The sequence below is a fragment of the Herpailurus yagouaroundi genome, unplaced genomic scaffold (assembly GCF_014898765.1).
Source record: "Herpailurus yagouaroundi ecotype Mexico unplaced genomic scaffold, PumYag 100, whole genome shotgun sequence".
NCBI classification, from domain to species: domain Eukaryota; kingdom Metazoa; phylum Chordata; class Mammalia; order Carnivora; family Felidae; genus Herpailurus; species Herpailurus yagouaroundi.
Genome location: NW_024412391.1, coordinates 69,722,501 through 69,741,888, shown reverse-complemented (window position 1 = coordinate 69,741,888; position 19,388 = coordinate 69,722,501). Strand labels below are relative to the sequence as shown.

The window sequence follows — 19,388 nt, the reverse complement described above, 5'->3', positions numbered from 1 at the left end:
CATGGAATCCCATAGCCTTATGGTCATTTAAATAGTTCATGTTTGGGACTCTATGTTTTGTTGTTTTAATGTTTATTTTTGAGAGAGAGAGAGAGAGATAGAGTGCAAGTGGGGGAGGGCAGAGAGAGAGAGAGAGAGAGAGAGAGAGAGACAGAATCTGAAGCAGGCTCCAGGCTCTGAGCTGTCAGCACAGCGCCTTACGTGGGGCTTGAACCCATGAACCGTGAGATCATGACCTGAGCCGAAGTCGGATGCTTAACTGACTGAGCCACTGCAGAGCCCCATGTTTGGGTCTCTATGAAACATAGAACATAGGGGTAGATTCTACTCAGCTTTCATTTTTCAAGCACCCATTTTCTGTTTTATTTTACCTCCCCCCCCCCCAATAGTTAGCATTATCTCTAAGACCTGGTCTCCAGCCTGATAAATGAGCCTTTACTCAGACTGTTCTTCAACACAACACACACAAACAGGTGTCCCCAGGTCCCTCTCATCACACTTAATTCCTCCCTCTCCTTGGGCACACTGTCAAACCCTCTCTGATGGTACTTGTGACAATTTGTTGACTGTGGCATTTTCTGCCTTCCCCTCTTCTCTGTGCAATTCTTCAAGGGAAGTGCATTTCCCTTCAAGTGGTCCTCTGAAATACCAGACTGTAAAGACTTAGCAGCACAGCTCTTAAGATAAATGAGAAAAAACTGGAAACTTCCATAGCCAAAAGATGGGGAGTATTTATATTACTTCAGATAATGCAAATTCACAACAGTATGATTGTTACTCTCCTTTTCATAAATATACCAAGATTAAGACCTCTAAGGGAGCCCTTGTAATTTCTGCAGTAAGTAATGTTGTGGGCAGAGAAAAACAGATGCAGCGAACTCTCAGTACGATTAGTTTCTTAAGGCTAAGACAAGAGTAAAAATAAACTCAACCTTTATCAAGTAATGTGTTTTCAAACAATCTCTTGAAATAAGAAACTATATTTTCTTGGAATGGATTTCCCCTCGATTACAAAAGTTTCTGTTGACTTGAATTAATGATATCACAGGTCTTCAGGTGAGAAGTGTTAAAGAACATACAATTTTTGCTATTTCTGAACATTCTCCCCTTCTTTTAGTAAGAGAATTCCAATCCAATTCAGAGTGGTAATAGCATACAGTAAAAAGATCCAATTTCTTACCCTCCCTTGTAGCTAGGTATGGCTGTGGGATGAAGTTACAGCCAATGATATAAATAAAAGCATTGTATGGAACTTGTGGAAAATCTGTTTCCTCCTGCTGTTGGGAATAAACATGTTACAGCTGGAGCTTCAGGGGCCCTTTTAGGTCACATGGGTGCAAGTCACAGGCAAGGACAGTGAAGATAAGGATGAAAGGAGCCTGAGCCCAAGGGAACTGTAGAGCCACGACCATGCTAGCCTTGGGTTTCTCACCACTAAGGCTTCTTTATGTCAAAGAAAAATGCAGAGTCTTACTTTATTTAAATGGATGTTATTCTGGCTTTTTCAGCCCAGGCCATGAGAGGTAATTGTCCGTTAACAGAATGCAAATATCGGAGCCTTTTACTTTAGACTAGCTTTATCTCTGGATCTCAAAGATGAATGGAGAATCTTTTTAATCATCGAAACACAGACTGTGTATCTGGATCTACCAGAAGTCCACTTTTAATTGGAATTGATTTCAATTCATTGTCCAATACATTTAAAAGTTGCAATTTCCTTTTTTCCAGGAAGGGTATAATTCACAGTAGGAATCATCTGTGCCTGCAATATACTTGCAAGGATAAGAATTTCAACAGCCAAACTACATCACAAAAGATTTAATTTAAGTGAAAAGCAACTTACGAGTTCTTTGATTTCCACATCAAGGCCATTCTGATACTTTCGTGAATTCCTAAGGCTTTTATGGGTGGAATTCCTAAATATGCGGGATGTCCAGCCATTGGGGGCCATTCCTATGGCAGCCTTTTCATTACTTAGTTCCACATCAAATTCTCCTGACTCCATCTGATTTCCTGATGTCTGAAAGAAGAACAAAATGTTAAGTTGTGCACATGTGTGCGTGTCCCCAAAGGGAGATAACCTCCATGTTTAGAGCCATGGAGTCACGGTGAATATTACATGTGTCATGACTTTAAGATTCTCTAACAGCTTTTCAATCAAGGTTAGCTTGAAAACTGTAAAGAGGTGTTACAACACACAGAAGTTGTGTTCAAGGTTAAAAAGGACAGAAAGGTTAAACTCAATTTGAACAATATAAATATTGGAGTATCAAAGTGTTTCCCCAAAATTAAAAGGCCAAATTTTCATCATCCGGCAGGTATATAGGAGTTCTGTCAACATGCAAGAATGCAGGGTCCAGGGCATGACCACCACCAAAGGGGAAAAGAATAAATAGAAACATTACCAAGGGCTCATTTTTAAAGCTACAAAGAAAAGCTGGGTCACTCCCCATGGGAGGCAATTAAACTGCTTTCCTTGACTAGCTGACTGTAATCATTTTCTTCCTTGTGTCCCGCTCAGACTCACGTCATCACAGGTGACCTCACTTGCAGGCTAAGCCTCACTGCCTGCATGGGATCAATTCTCTCCTTAAAGGGACCAAGCTAAAGGTAACTTAAGGACCTCTAGCTCAATGAATGACGAAGAACATCAAGCCAACCTTGTGGGAATCTGAGTCTGGTTCTCCATTTGCTTTCTCCATGTTCAAGTGCACATCTTAATGGGTTATACAGGGCCTGAGTTATTATAGTATTGTCTGTCTTGTTCTTGCTCATCTTCAGGTCCCGTCCCCAAATCCAATCCGATGACTGTGCCTTACTGCACCTACAGTGGCCTATCTTGAGCTCTGCATATAATGTGATCCTAGCTTTCCAGTTGTGCTTTTGATACCTGACAAAATATCACCCATGTGCCTGGAACCACATTGCAGTGATATGTTCTGCTTGGTGGACTTCCTTACTTGCTTATAACTAGAACTGTTTTATACCATCTCCTAACCCAAACGAACCTAAAGCCTTGGCCTTGTAACTGATCCCTGCATCCTCGCTACCATCCACTCCCACACTGGTACCAGATTCTTTTCTCTACAGGGCGGTTCTGCTCAAATCACATCCCAGCTCAAAAGTCTTCCACAGGTTCACCACATGCTCAGGCCTGGCTCCCCCAAGTTCTAGCTCATGGCCTGGACTACCACTGATGAAGGCATTTTCTTTTCCTCTTTTTGTCATCTCCATGCTACCAAAGGGTCCACCTCAACAGACAGTTCTCCCAATAAGCCCATTATGATTTTAGCCTTCTATGACCAAATGAACAATCCCTCTCTCTCTCCTGTAATACGTTTTTCTGTGTCCTACCTGAAGCCCTCATTTGGTGGGTGCTGAGGTCACTGAGCTCCAAACTCAAGATGGCTACTTTCTGCCAGGTGATGAGACGCATACGTTTAAAACCACTAGCCCTTATTTCTTACACCTGAATGTATTTTAGCTGTTTTAAATATTTAATTATCAAAGCAAAACAATAAATGTTGAAAGAAAATACGATGAATATCCTAAGAACAACTCCAAATCCTGAAGACGTGAAGAGAAAAAAAATGATAATATAACTACATACAGTTTTAAATCTTTTTTATGGTAGCTAAACAAACTACATAGTGAAACTGAAATAGCAAAGCAGGAAAAACATTTCCAATACATGCAGGAGTATAATTCCTTTTCATGCAAGGAGTTCTTAGAAGTCAACAAGAATGTCATGAACAACCCAACAGAAAAATGGCCTAAAATAGGAACACTTTAATGTAAGAAAAAACACAAATGGCCACTGAACATGTGAAAAGAGGCTCAATCTCATGAAAATTAAAGAAATCTGGAAATCCTGTTTAGCTCTTTCAGGCTAGCAAAGATGAAAAATATATACTAAATGGCTGCTAGTGATTATCAACAGGGGTTTGGATTACGGTGAGTCTTTCAAGTTTCAAAGGTATTCATGTTTGGATTTTTTTTTTTTAAGCTTCAATTTTTAAAAATAAGAGTGCATTACACTTATAATCAGGAAAAAGTTAGTATACATGTAACAGAAACAACTGGGGCACCTGGGTGGCTCAGTCGGTTAAGCATCTGACTTTGGCTCACAGGTCATGATCTAACCAACCTCTGTGGGTTTGAACCCCGTGTCAGGCTCTGTGCTGACAACTCAGAGCCTGGAGCCTGCTTCAGATTGTGTGTCTCCCTCTCTCTGTGTGCCTCCCCCCCCCCCACCCCAACTCATGCTCTGTCTGTCAAAATTAAATAAACGTTAAAAAAATTTTTTTAAACAAAAGAAACAACTAAGAGCCAATAATCCAACTAATGAAAAAGCAGTGACTATTCTACTTAGAAACATAACCAAGACCAGGTTTTTATTAACACTAGGTTGGGCTTTGGAAAAAAAAGAAACACGTTAGTTTGAGCATTTAGCGAACACTCAGGCCCACTGCGGCTCTTTCCTCCATCTCTGCAACAGCACCAGCAAATAAATGGTTAAGTAAAGCCTACACCAGAAATGAGAAATGCGAGGGTACCAAGACAAGAAGTTCAAAGGGGCTAAGAATCACGGAATGCCAGAGCCAGTGGAAATAGCGGTCATCTTAGTGCACACTCCACTCATTTAACAACCGAGGGCGCCAAAACGCAATGACTTGCTGAAACCACTGCCTAGTTGGTGACAGGCCTTGTCTATCACACGACACCGTTCCATCTTTCACTGTACAACTTCTCCCAGGAACAAAAAGTTACGGAATACCTAGAGAAAGGTCAGAGCTGTCCTTACCCCCCGGCGGCCTCCCAGCCTAAGTGCCAGTGGGAATGGAAGGTCATTCTTTTAGGAGCACAGACGCAGGCCAGACAGGGGAGAAAGTGGCCACCTCTTTTGAGGATGTAAGGTGTCTTCACAGGCAAAACCGCACAGCCTTAGTACCCATTAATACAATGAAAACTAAAACTGAATTAAAGGAACATTATTCATATTTTTTAAATTAGGGAAATGATAAAGACCCTGTGATGGCTAGGACATATAAAGAGAGGCAGTTAGTAAAATTTACTCCCATTCTGCTGGAAAACATTCTCTGGCAAGTTGTGGCAAGAGGTTTAATACTTTCTATCATTTCATTTGGTATTTTTACTTTGAGGACTTTTAAATTTCAGCAACTATTATTTATCGTGCATCTATTTTGTGTTGAGTGCTTTTTTTTTTTTCTAATTTTTTTTAACGTTTATTTATTTTTGAGACAGAGAGAGACAGAACATGAATCGGGGAGGGTCAGAGAGAGAAGGAAACACAGAATCTGAAACGGGCTCCAGGCTCTGAGCTGTCAGCACAGAGCCTGATGTGGGGCTCGAACCCACGAACCGCGAGATCGTGACCTGAGCCAAAGTCGGACGCTTAACCGACTGAGCCACCCAGGCACCCCGAGTGCTTCTTTTCAAATTTTTTTTTACATTTACTTATTTTTTGATAGACATAGACACAGCACAAGTTGGGGAGGGGCAGAGAGAGAAGGAGACACAGAATCTGAAGCAGGCTCCAGTCTCCAAGCTGTCAGCACAGAGCCTGATGCGGGGCTCAAACCCACAAACCGTAAGATCATGACCTGAACCAAAGTGGGATGCTTAATGGACTGAGCCACCCAGGCACCCCCTGAGTGCTTCTTTTTAAAAACCTACAGTTTTACTAAAACAATTCGCATACCATAAGAGCAACTCTTTTGAAGTTGTTTTTGTTGTTGTTGTTGTTTTTTAGTATAATCAGTTGCTTATTTCTTAACCTTATAACAAACTTGCATGGTAGATTTAGTACTTTTTAAGTGTTTATTTATGTATTTTGAGAAAGAGAGAAAAACAAAGAGCATGAGTAAGTGGGGGAGGTGCATAGAGGGAGAGGGGGAGAGAGAGAGAGAGAGAGAGAGAGAGAGAGAGAGAATCCCAAGCAGGCTCCTTTCCATCAGCACAGAGCTCCATGCAGGGCTTGATTTCTTGAACCATGAGATCATGACCTTTGCCAAAATCAAGAGTCGGATGCTTAACTGACTGAGCCACTCAGGTGCCCCAGAGTTAGTATTTTAAATGTGGAAACTGAGGCTCAGAGAAGTGACTTGTCAAAAGGTAAAGCCAATTTTTGACTTAACATTTTTAGTACCATGTTTCCAAGGGACAGTATAGGTATCCCCTGCTTTTTGAACATCAGCATTATGCTACTTCATTTTTATGAAAGATCTACATTAGTACCTGTTGACACTAGCAAAACGAAATATGAAGAGAATTTTTGCTCTTAGGAAGAAAGGTGAAAAGTGAAAACAGCGATCAGCATTTGTTTCGTAGCCGCTGCCAGAGAGGCAGTGCCCCTGGGCATGGACAGCGGCCCCGCCAAGCTCTTTCCCCAGAACTACACTCAGCATTTCAGCAACAAGCCGCCAGAGCTTTTTTTAAAATTAATTCATTTATTTATTTTAATATGAAATTTGTTGTCAAATTGGTTTCCATACAATACCCAGTGTTCATTCTAACAGGTGCCATCCTCAATACCCATTGCCTACCCCCTCCTCCCTCCCACCTGTCATCAACCCTCAGTTATTTTTATTCTCAGTTTTTAAGAATCTCTTATGGTTTGGCTCCCTCCCTCTCTTTTTATTTTTCCTTCCCCTCCCCCATGGGTTCCTGTTAAGTTTCTCAGGATCCACATAAGAGTGAAACCATATGGTATCTGTCTTTCTCTGTATGGCTTATTTCACTTAGCATCACACTCTCCAGTTCCATCCACGTTGCTACAAAAGGCCAGATTTCATTTTTTCTCATTGCCACGTAGTATTCCATTGTGTATATAAACCACAATTTCTTTATCCATTCATCAGTTGATGGACATTTAGGCTCTTTCCATAATTTGGCTATTGTTGAGAGTGCTGCTACAAACATTGGGGTACAAGTGCCCCTGTTCATCAGCACTCCTGTATCCCTTGGGTAAATTCCTAGCAGTGCTATTGCTGGGCCATAGGGTAGGTCTATTTTTAATTTTTTGAGGAACCTCCACACTGTTTTCCAGAGTGGCTGCACCAGTTTGCATTCCCACCAACAGTGCAAGAGGGTTCCCGTTTCTCCACATCCTCTCCAGCATCTATAGTCTCCTGATTTGTTCATTTTAGCCACTCTGACTGCCGTCAGAGCTTTGAACTGTATCTGCGAGCATCTGTGCTGTATCTTGATTTCTTCTGTGCATCTGTTAGCAAGGTATAGCCTAAGGTATCAGAAAAGCCTAAGAGAGGTTAATTTGGACGGTCCGGGAATGCTCAAAAATTTTTCTATGTAAATTAATGCTAATTGCTTCTTTGCTTTATGCCATTTTTAAAAAATATTTATTTTTGAGAGAGAGAGGGAGAGACACACACAGAGTGCAAGCAGGGGAGGGGCAGAGAGAGGGAGACACACAATCCACAGCAGGCTTTAGACTCTGAGCTGTCAGCACAGACCCCAATGCAGGGCCCAAATTCACGAGCCACAAGATCATGACCCAAGTTGAAGTCAGATGCTTAACCAACTGAGCCACCTAGGTGCCCCAAGCTTTACGCCATTTTGGCTTATGAAAGGTTTCATAGGAACACTCTACTTTTGGATAGAGGAAGAAACATGTATTTAGAATACAGAAATACTGGAAATAAACCAAGTATTCAACTTTAGAAAAATGACTAAGCAATTCATTACATATTAATATAATGGACTGCCGAGCACCCATTAAAATGTTAGGATCCAGATGATCTGTATCTGAAATGTTAATGGAAAAGAAAAACAACAAAAAAGTCCATGACCATACTAATTACAGTTATATTTATAGAAGTATATACATTTGCTTGGTCTAAGAATTATATTTATAGAAAAATACTTACAGATTATTTATTTTGCAAAGTGCACAAGTGAACACAATACAAGGATAATACAAATAAATAATTATCAATATTACCTGTTTTAGGAGCTACAGCGCATGATTTTTTTACAAAGAAGACAAAACTATTCACTTCCTAGAGTCATGAATCTTGCTGTCGGTTTTGTTAGGATCTTCTAGGAAGCGTTTCAAAATCACAAAGGCCCTCCTCCCACCATTAGAGATCCTGGCATTGCCCCCTCACTCCTACCACTTCTCCGATGGTCCCTAATCTTACGGTGGAAAAGACCTGCAAGTTTGAACACATTCCCCAGGAAACTAAGGGTCTCTGTCCTGAAGAATAAATGCAAAATGTTTTTGACATTTTTCTCCTCCCTCACCTTTCTCCCTTCCAGGCAGGATTCTTTTGCTGATTCTGAATTGAAGTCTCAGATGCACATTTTAGGTATCTTCCTGAAGTTTTATATTTCTCAGCATGTCATTAGCTGCCCAATATTTTACTAATATAAAGAATACTGTATTGAGAAGCAAAAACATATCCTGGGGAACACATACCTGCATGTTAACAAGCTTGAAGTACACCCCTTCCTTCTTCATCAGCTCCCCGTGGCTTCCTTGTTCCACAATGACACCATCCTCAAAGCCGGCGATGACATCTGCATTTCGGATTGTAGACAGTCGATGGGCTATCACAATGGTGGTCCGGCCTTCTCTGGCCTAAAAGGGAGAAGGACAGACGTGGTGCGGCAGGGTCACACTGTCGATATACTGTCAGTAGCACACACAGTCAAGCATTTGGATGCCTGTGTTTGCGGTGGATGAGAGTAGCTTACCCAGTGTGATTAGGGCTCACAGGCATCCTTATCTATGAAAGGTCACAGGGACACTTGAGTTCTGGACCAGAAAGGAGGCCAACCATTCCAGTATAAGGATGGATAATTCTGCAAGCTCACCGTGCAGGCTTACCAAAGCAAAACAAGAAAAGGCATGACCTTTCTCAAGTGTTTTTACATTTGTCTGGGGAGCCTATCTTGCCAGTTATATGGTACGCTAGCTCTTTAGCAGCAACATGTTGGAATTATTGTCAAATGCAGCCTTCTCTGGGGTTCTTCTCTAGGGTTTCTTCTGAAGTGCCTGATTTCAATTATAATTCTGATGGGCTCCATGCAGGCAGTTTAGGTGAAAATGTAGTTCGAGATGAGGACAGTTTAAATTATAGTTCAAAGACCATCTGCATCACTATCTCCAGAGTGGGACCCATAACTGCTTTTTAACAAGTGCCCCCATCTAGCCCCAAGCTAAAATCTACAAATCACCCCAGTAGGTAGTTCAGTGAACTCACATGTTGGCTTGGTGGGTTTATCAGTGGGCATTTAAATCCTGGAAAACGCTCATCAAATTATTCATGTTATGTCATTAATAAAGGTTATTCTTTTTGATTCTCTTTAACTCTATTAAGATAACAGCTTCTTACGACCACTTCTATTCTGAGGCAATAAAACCACATCATTAGGATGGTTATTGGAGTCCAGCTTAATTCACCTAAGTAGTTAAAAATACAAATTAAAACGACAGCCTAGATTCATAATAATCAAAAAGTGGGAGTAATCCATGTGTTCATCAGTTGATCGAAGGATAAACACAATGAAGTACATTCATACAATGGAATATTATTGGCCCATAAAAAGGAAAGATATTCTGATGCATGTTTGAGTATGGATGCACTTTGAAAACATTATGCTAATATCAGTTATAGCCAAACTATGGAGAGAGCCCAAGTCTCCATTGACTGATGAATGGATAAAGAAGATGTGGTGAATACATATAATGGAATATTACTCAACCATCAAAAAGAATAAAATCTTGCCATTTGCAATGACATGCATAGAGCTAAAGTGCATTATGCTAAGTGAAGTAAGTCAATCAGAAAAAGAAAAATACCATTTGATTTTACTCATATGTGGAATTTAGGAAACAAAACAGATGAACATATGGGAAGAGAAAAAAAGAAAAAAGAGAGGGAAGCAAATCATAAGAGGCTTTTAATGATTCAGAACAAACTGAGGTTGATGAAGGGAGGTGGGTAGGGAATGGGACAAATGGGTGATAGGTATTAAGGAGGGCACTTGTTGTGACGAGCACTGGGTATTGTATGTAAGTGAGGAATCACTAAATTCTACTCCTGAAACCAATATTACACTACATGTTAACTAACTAGAATTTAAATAAAAATTAGGGAAAAGAAAGAAAACATTACGCTAAATGAATGAAACCAGTCACAAAAGACTAGGCATTGTATGATTCCATTTATATGAAAAATCAAACTTAGGCAAACCCATAGAGGCAGAAAGTAGATTAGTGGTTGCCAAGGGCTGGGGTGAGTATGGAGTGGAGAGTGACTGCTAATGGGTACAAGGTTTCCTATGGGGATGATGAAAATCTTCAGCAATTAGATAATGGTGATGGTTGCAAAATGTAGTGAATATGTTAAAAAACCACTGAGTTGTACATTTCAAAAGGGAGAACCTCATCGTATATGAATTATATCTCAATTTAAAAAAAGAGCAGCCATGAAAATTCTGGAAAAGAAGTTAGTGAGAGGGAAATACCTCCACCAAATATTACACCATTAAAAGCTATAGCAATTAAATTAATAAAATCCAGGGGACAGTATCACATGAATAGGCAACTTGATCAATAAAACAAAATAGAGGGTCCAGAAATAGACATAAAACATTTAAGAATTAATGTCTGATAAATATGGCATTGTCTATCAGAAGGGGAAAGGTGGAATATACAAAAGAATGGTATTGAGCCATATGTGTAGGCTCCTGGAAAAAAAAAAAGGGGGTCTTTCTCCTTCCATCCTTACACTAAAATAACCACCTTCAACTGTGTTTAAATAAGTATAAAAGAGTTAAACCATAGGAAAAGACAGAGACTAGAGCATTGCTCTATTGGACATTTAAGACTGTCTGATTTTTTAGTACATAGGTCCCAAAGAGGCATTCAAAAATAGTTACTGATGTGGAAGTTGCACGGCTCAGTCCATGTGTGGCAAGGCGCACAGGAAATAACTTGATCAGTCTAATCATATTCATGATACTAAAAATAGTGATGTGTAAATTGCTAACAGTGATTATGTTAACATTATGCTAATAATAGGTTGATACTATGTCAACACTAAAAAAAAAAAACAAACCCAGAGGAATTACAAACAGACTTATGAGTAAATGATTGGTGTTCAAGAGAAACAAAGGATATGTTGGTGAATTTAAAAGTTAGCAACTGTCACCCTTGACCAAAAAATCTTGGCCAGAATAGAGATTTGACACAAAGAGATTTCTTTTCAGAGTTATCAGATGTTCCAGTGATGAAAAAACACTGGCAAATAAATATCCAAGATTCAAGGACACCAACTATTAAGAAATTTGGACCTTCTGCTAATTTTGGATGTGCAGGGATGAAAGGCAGGCCCAAACAAAGGGAGTACTGATCCATTAACCTTTCTGGAACTTCTGAGGAAAAAAAAGAGGTGGGGGAGGTATATAAAGTGAAACCTTTGGAGTCATTTGATAAAAATCACATGAAAGCTATTTTTTATTTTTCTCTTGCCCCTCCAGTATGGTAACACTGTGAGTAGGAGAGTCATGTAGGTATAAAATCTTGTGGTTATTGACTTTCTTTAAAAAATCAAAATAATAAATCTACATTTGTATTCTTTAAGATCTTATATTGAAGAACCTGTTGTATGTTTTGATAAATAGTCATTGAGTCAAAAGCTGATGTCGTCATTAAATTCTTTTTACGTAGTCATGTATGATTTCAATGAGCTGGATCACAGTAATCAATTCAGTCAATATTTATTTAGGGTCTAGTATGTGCAAGGCAGCGATTGTTAAAAAGATATAAACATAGGTGTGCCCAGCTGGCTCAGTTGGTAGAGCATGTGATTCTTGATCTCAGGGTCCTGAGTTCAAGTCTGGGATAGAGCGTACTTTAAAAAAAGATATAAACACGAACAATTCAGTAATTCTGCTTCTTAGAGAATTTATTCTTTCCAGGAAAGAGAAGGCATATAAATAAATAACTAAATAAATAACTACAGTAAGGTGGTGCCACACGTGAGGTACTGATAAATGCAGAAACGATCCATAAGAGGAAAATATTCTTACAGGATAGGTAATCAGGAAAGAATCACAATAGATGAAATAGTGCTATATCCTTACGCTCCTCAGAGGAAAGATAATGAACTGCAAAATTCAATTTTTCATTGTTAAAATGTAGTTTATACCTTAGAATGACTGGCCCAACTGACTGACTTGTAACATTGAGGGGAGTGTAGTGATAAAAGATTTCCCCTTTAAAGATACAATTTATTGTCTGCAAAATATATTAGCTTAGTAATTTTGCAAAATATCGAGTCGATTATGTAGATTATAAACTATTCATGGCAGCTATGGTACATTAAACATGGCCACAAACACTTTGCAGGCATTCCCATCCAGAGGGGAAGTCTGTTTCTCCATCTCCTCAACTCCAGGCAGGTCTTGTGACTTGTTTTGACCAAATGAATATGAAGGAATTGATACTTGTGCAATTTCCAGAATCTGGACTTCAAAAGGCTTTACAGTTGTGTGTTTGCTACCTTGAAAACATAATAAAAGGAAATCTGTCTAATCTACTGGAAGATAAGAAGCCTCATGGGAAGAACTGAGCTGCCTCAGCCAACAGCCATCACCAACTAACTGCCAGGCACAAGGGTGAGGCTATCTTGAATGTTGCAGCCCAGCTGACTCTGGGTTGGAAGTAGCTGCCTGAGGGAGACTAAGTAAACCAAAAGAGGAACCACACCAGCCACCTCACTAAGTTTTGGCTTAAAACAACTGATGCAGAAATACTGTTAGTAACAGGGCGCCTGGGTGGCTCAGTTGATTAAATGTCCGCTTTGGCTCAGGTCATGATCTCGCAGCTTGGTTCGAGCCCCACATTGGGCTCTGTGCTGACCACTCAGAGCCTGGAGTCTGCTTCAGATTCTGTGTCTCCCTTTCTCTCTGTTCCTCCCCCACTCATGCATGTGTGCGTGCATGCTCTCTCTTTCTCTCTCTCTCAAAAATAAATTTTAAAAAACATTTAAAAAAAAGAAATACTGTTAGTAAAGTCTAGGAGAAAAGTAAGGGAATTGGTATTGGAGCCTGGAAAGAGGGTTACCTGCATTATGCAACGTTGCAATAATTGCTTAAGAATGTTTCCTGCAGTCACTTGGAAGAAAGTTATTTTATCTACTGAACTTGTACATCTAGTTTCCAGAGATCTCTAAATAGAATGTTGAAAGTGCCAACTGGATTCCAATAGCTGTATTTTATAAGGCATGGAAAGAGAAAGGTGAGCTAAAGAAAGAGCTATTTGGTTTGCAAGGTGAATTTAGAGGAAACATAGAAGACCCAGTACCTGCTTGGTTGGAAAGTGTATCGTTAACCATCTAGGGAAATGAAGCCAAAGATCAAATCAGTGTGTAAGATTTTTTGTTAAAATCTCTGAAAGATTTAAGGTACAGTCTAGTACACACCTGCATAAAAGGGTTTCTACATAAAAGGGTTTCTAAGACTCTTAAGTAAGGGTTTTCTCATGGCAGCTTCACTCACAGCCCAAAGTAGAGGGAAGTTTATTTTTGAAAAAAAAAAAAAAAAAAAAAATTATAGATGTGGCTTTGGAGGCTTGAGTGAACCATAGCCAGATTCCAAGTAAACTAAGTTTTTAAGAGAACTCATCAGCTTGGACTGAAAGAGACTGAGAAAATTCAAAATATGAAGAGGCCTGTAGGTCCCAAATTTCTATATGCAGAAAGCATACTGAGAAAGCTGATCAGAGGCAGACAACAGGCCATTTCTTATTGAAAAGGAAAGACTTCTCAGAGGGAGGATCTAAGAGCTCAGAATGTTCCACTACTGGGGATAGAACTGGGCCTTAATCAAGGACCGCTCCTTTTCCCTGGAGCAGCGGGGTATTTGGCTACATGCACCTGACTGCATTCAGAATTGTATGGACCAGTAACTGCTATGTGCTTCCTGTTCTAATTTTTGAACAAGAGCAACTACCATTATCTTATCCCTGAATCAACAGTACATGTTGGGTGTATCTGTGGAAGAAACTTGTCTCTTTCAGTCACAGATCTCTGGATCAAGATGAGGTTTACGTGAAGAACTCATCCATATCTGGACCACATACAGGTCTTCAGATATTGGACTTTGAACCTGAGCTCATATCTGCATGAAAATTTTGAGGGTATTGGGAAGAGGTGAATTTATTTTGCACATGGGAGAAATATAAATAATTGTGAGAGAGGGTGTGCTGTGGAAGATTTAATATAGTCAAAGATTCTTTACAGCTCACCCATTAAGAAGTGGAATCTATTTCCTCCTTCAGTCTGGGGCTGCCTTGTGAATTGCTGTGACCAACAGAATATGATGCCAATGACACTGTGTAAGTCCGGGAGGCTAAGCCTCTAGATGTCTTCTGGTTTCTGCCTCTGGGTACAGTGTCCTGAAAACGCCATGTAAGGTAGTCAGGCTAGCCTACTGCGTGAGTATTAGTATGAGTATGAGAAGTCACAGGAGATGCCCAGCCGACAGCCACCATGTGAGTAAGACCATCTTGGACTGTTTTAGCTAAGTCAACCTTTCAGGTAAATGCAATCATATGCTCAGGTGAAAACAGCAGGTCTAGCCAGCCAATCCACACAACTACTGTTTTAGGTATGAATTTGGGATGGTTTGTTATGCAGCAATAGGGCACCAATTCAGCAGTTACCTAAGTTAATAATAATCATGGTAATGGTAGTCACCATAATAATAGCATCAGCTAACATAACCAAGTGTTTCCCATGTGCAAGACATGTGCTAACAGCTTTACATGTAGTACTCATTTAATCTTTTCAATCATCCTATGACATTATTTCTCCCCCCCTCCCTAATTAAGTCTGCAGTAGATTAGGCTTAGAGATGTTAGTTAATTTGCCCAACCAAGGTCATGCAGCTAGAAAAGGGACAGAGCCAGGACTCTACCCTCAGCCTGTCTAGCACCAAAGCCTGTGCTCTTAACAGCACCCCCCGCCAAAGTTGCTAATGGCTTTTCTTGAGGATTTAAAAAAATTATGAGTGATTTATCAGCTATTTTTAAAACCTAAAAGTTTATCAACTGGGGAGTGTGGGTCATAAGCCTAGAGAATACAAACTGCTAAAATTGATGAAGTAACTTGTCCAACTATGAATTAAAACCTGCAAGACTACAATTTTTCTGAAATTATCCATATCACAAAAAAATAACATGTCCAATAATTGTGTTCTTTTAGCACAGAAAGTGCTAATATATTGAATACTTATATCCTAGAAAGTATTGGGACCTGGGCTCTAGGGCTGAATGGGACTTTTTGCCCCATAAATACCTTTCTTATCCTACCTGACTTTTCCTGAAAAAAGTCCATGTCAACAGATAAATGCCATTTTAAGTTAATTTTTTTTTTAATTTTTTTTTTTTTACATTTATTTATTTTTGAGAAACAGAGTGAGACAAAGCGTGAACGGGGGAGAAGCAGAGAGAGTAGGAGACACAGAATCTGAAGCAGACTCCAGGCTCTGAGCAAGCGGTCAGCACAGAGCCCGATGCAGGGCTCAAACCCACGAACTGTGAGACCATGACCTGAGCCGAAGTCGGACACTCAACCGACTGAGCCACCCAGGCGCCCCTAATTTTTGTTTTAATATATGCATTAAAAAAATAATTTCCTGCTTTAAGTCATGCCTGATTAACCAACCAAATACTAGTTTCCTATGTATATATTTCGATTCGTCAATATTGAGACTTAACATACATGAAAGCAATATAATTCAGTGCAAGAATTTGTGAGGAACAATTATAATCTCATTAATCATCATTAGATTAAATTATATGAGATAAGCCAGTTTAATCTGATAAACTGGGAAGCATTGATTAACACAGTTTATAGCACACACAGTGTTTACTTAGGATTCAGGTAGAAATTTTCCTGAGAAAATAAGATACATACAGCTTGTCTCTAAAGTTACAAGAGGTAGTTTGGATAGTAGCTGTTCAGTAACTTGCACATTTGATTATTAAACTTTCTCAAGCCAAATATATTTGTGATGTTTATGTTTTTGAAACCCATTTATAAGGTGTCTTCTGACTCTGGTTATTATACTGTGTTGTTAGTACAGATGATATCAGCATTGATCACAGGAGTGTCCCAACATAAGGTTCTTCCTGTGAAGTTTCCGCTTTTAAAAATGGTAGTGAGAGATTTAGAAATACCTGAGCTGGGCACATGAGCTCAGCATCCTTAAAATGTATTGCTTCTTTATGTGCTTAGACAAACACACAAATTGAACTTTATTTCCTTTTGCCTTCCTTTCGCCTTCCTGAATAAAGATAATGTTACTGCCTACAAAACAAGGCAAGTATTTTGAGCTGTTTTTCAGCTGGACCAGCATCTAGGTAACAAGATTTTTCTCTGCACATTTTAACACAACTACTTTCTGATCAAAGCAACAGCCTATGTGCAGGAAGTAAACGAAGCTACGTGGCTCGCTGCATAGACCTGGATTTGGGCTCTGTGCACTTCAGTCAAAGCACACCAGTTAATGGGCCATCTACCTCCCTCTGCAATGTGACTTGACAGAAAAGGGAAATCAATAAAACCCCAGGAGAGAGCTTCACTTGCCTTTATGTTTATGTTTTTCAATCTAGACTCACAAAGCACTGGCAAGAATTTCCAATAAAGCTTCAGTTTGCTGGTCCTTCGGGTGTTCAGGGTTGACTGACCTTATCCAGGGCCGTCTGAACCTCTGCTTCACTTTCGGTGTCCAAGGCTGATGTGGCCTCGTCCAGCAGGAGGATCTTGGGGTTGCGAACCAGGGCCCGAGCGATGGCGATTCTCTGTTTCTGTCCACCGCTCAGTTGGGCCCCCCTCTCTCCAACCAGGGTTTCAAATTTCTACAACAGAAAACATGGAGGAGTTCCTGATGTATTTTAAATAGAAAAAGCTATGGAGTCTAAAATTCATCAAGGCAACACGGAGCTTCATTTCGACTATTGTAATGACTCCTAAATTACAATAAAATCAATGAATACTGAATTCTAAAAAACTACTTACATATACTCTGTATAAAATTTTACAGGATTTATGTACCAGACTGTCCATATACTCCCAAGTGAATAATTTAAGGGATTTTCCTAAACAAAGTTGGACAACCTTACATCTCAAACATTATTAGCTTAAACTTTGAAGAAAGAACTCAGACACATGAAGTCAAATTCTAATTTCAAGGGCAACTGCATTAACAAAGTCTTTACCTGTGGTAGTTTCATGATAAAGTCATAAGCGTTGGCTTCTTTAACAGCTTTCTTTATCTCATCCATGGTGACATTTCCACGGCCATAACGAATATTTTCAGCAATTGTGGTAGAAAATAGCACTGGCTCCTGACTCACCACTCCAATTATTTCCCTGAGATACCTTACATTAAAGGTCCTAATATCCTGCCCATCTATGTTAATCTGAAAGACAGAAATATTTCCATTAAATATTTTAAATCCATCTGACATCCAAAGCATCAAGACTCTTTAATTTGTTACAAAAAGTCTTAGCTAACATTTAACTTATTTACCTTACTGTGGTGGTTAAAAATGGTTATAAATGAGAATTAGAAACAAACAGCAATGTGCAAAAATAAAAATAAAAAGTATACTTACTGGGGTGCCTGGGTAGCTCAGTTGGTTGAGTGTCTGACTTTGGCTCAGGTCATGTTCTCGCGGTTCCTGAGTTCGAGCCCCGCGTCGGGCTTTGTGCTGACAGCTCAGAGCCTGGAGCCTGCTTTGGATTCTGTCTCCCTCTTTCTCTGCCCCTCCCCTGCTCATGCTCTCTCTGTCTCTCTCTCTCTCTCTCAAAACTAAATAAACATTTAAAAAAGTATATTTGTTATCTTACACATACAGTTTTTTTCATGGATGGATTATTCTCCATAAGCAATAATAGGTTATAGATTTTGGGCATACTATTATTTTTTGCTTACTGCTATTTAAATTTGATTAAAATGTCCACTTACTTAGTGTACATATCATTTTGATGGTATTATGATGTTTTACAATATGTAACATACCATAATTTACTGCATTTCCCACCTGCTGGACATTTGGCTTCTTTTAAGGAACACTGAAGAATCACTGGAGAAGTAGAGAGTTACCAGGCTAAAGAGTATGATTTATTTTTTTTCTCTGATAACAATTACTTACCTGTGCAATGACTGGTATATGTTGGGTATTTATTATTTGCTGAGTAAAGGTTGCATAAGCAACACTCTAAAAAGAATTTAATAATTTACAGTGCCAGCACTGTATCTGCTTTTTTTTTTCTTTTACAATTTACTACCTCTGAGTTTTATCATTTTGCTTTTTTTTTTTTTAATTAATAAGTGCAAGCCGGTACCTTATAATTGCTTTGTTTTATATTTATTTATAAATGAACATATCTTGAAACTTTTTACAAATGCATAATTATATTTATTCTCAAAGATTTTCATGTTCATATCTTACCATAGATCCAAATTTCTCAAATATTAAATATAATAGTTTTATCATATATAAATCATAGTTCTATGTATTGCTTTCTTTTATTGAAGCTTTACTGATTTTTTACTGAAGAGAAATTTAGGAAAAATTAAATGAAAACTATACCACTGGACATTTATTATTTGAGTAGTAAGAAAATTGTTAAATCATGATGTAAACACTGAATATCTCTGAGTTACAAAATTTCTGAAGTTTTTTTCCTGTTGACATGTATATTTAAAGTTTATATATTACTCCAATAATTATTTTATTTTATTTTATTTTTTATTTAAAATTTTTAAAATTTTAACTTGGGTCTACATCCAACGTGGGGCATGAACTCATGACACTGAGATCAAAAGTCTCATGCTCTTCAGGCTGAATCAGCCAGATGCCCCTATTCCAATAATAATTTCAAAGATAAGATATTTTCGGGGTGCCTGGGTGGCGCAGTCGGTTAAGCGTCCGACTTCAGCCAGGTCACGATCTCGCGGTCCGTGAGTTTGAGCCCCGTGTCAGGCTCTGGGCTGATGGCTCAGATGGCTCAGAGCCTGGAGCCTGTTTCCGATTCTGTGTCTCCCTCTCTCTCTGCCCCTCCCCCGTTCATGCTCTGTCTCTCTCTGTCCCAAAAATAAATAAACGTTGAAAAAAAATAAAAAAATTTAAAAAAAGATAAGATATTTTCAAATGTGTATTTTTAATGGTTAGTCTTTTACTAGGTTGTTTTAAAATTTTTTTTAATGTTTTTATTTTTGACAGAGAGAGAGAGACAGAGCATGAGCGGGGGAGGGGCAAAGAGAGAGGGAGACACAAATTCCAAAGCAGGCTCCAGGCTCTGAGCTGTCAGCACAGAGCCCGACCC

General features: G+C 39.1%; 1 protein-coding gene across 5 annotated transcripts in view; it reads right to left on the bottom strand.

Moving 5' to 3' along the window:
• The window catches only part of ABCB4 (ATP binding cassette subfamily B member 4), a 71,500-nt gene that overhangs the window by 24,932 nt on the left and 27,180 nt on the right, over nucleotides 1–19,388 (bottom strand). For all 5 annotated transcript variants that reach the window (XM_040472759.1, XM_040472758.1, XM_040472757.1 and 2 more), the window contains 4 exons: nucleotides 17,273–17,476; nucleotides 16,742–16,912; nucleotides 8,459–8,620; nucleotides 1,844–2,020 (listed from right to left, as the gene is read on the bottom strand). In XM_040472759.1, the coding sequence (XP_040328693.1) occupies nucleotides 1,844–2,020; nucleotides 8,459–8,620; nucleotides 16,742–16,912; nucleotides 17,273–17,476 (714 nt within the window). The remainder of the gene's footprint in view (nucleotides 1–1,843; nucleotides 2,021–8,458; nucleotides 8,621–16,741; nucleotides 16,913–17,272; nucleotides 17,477–19,388) is intronic.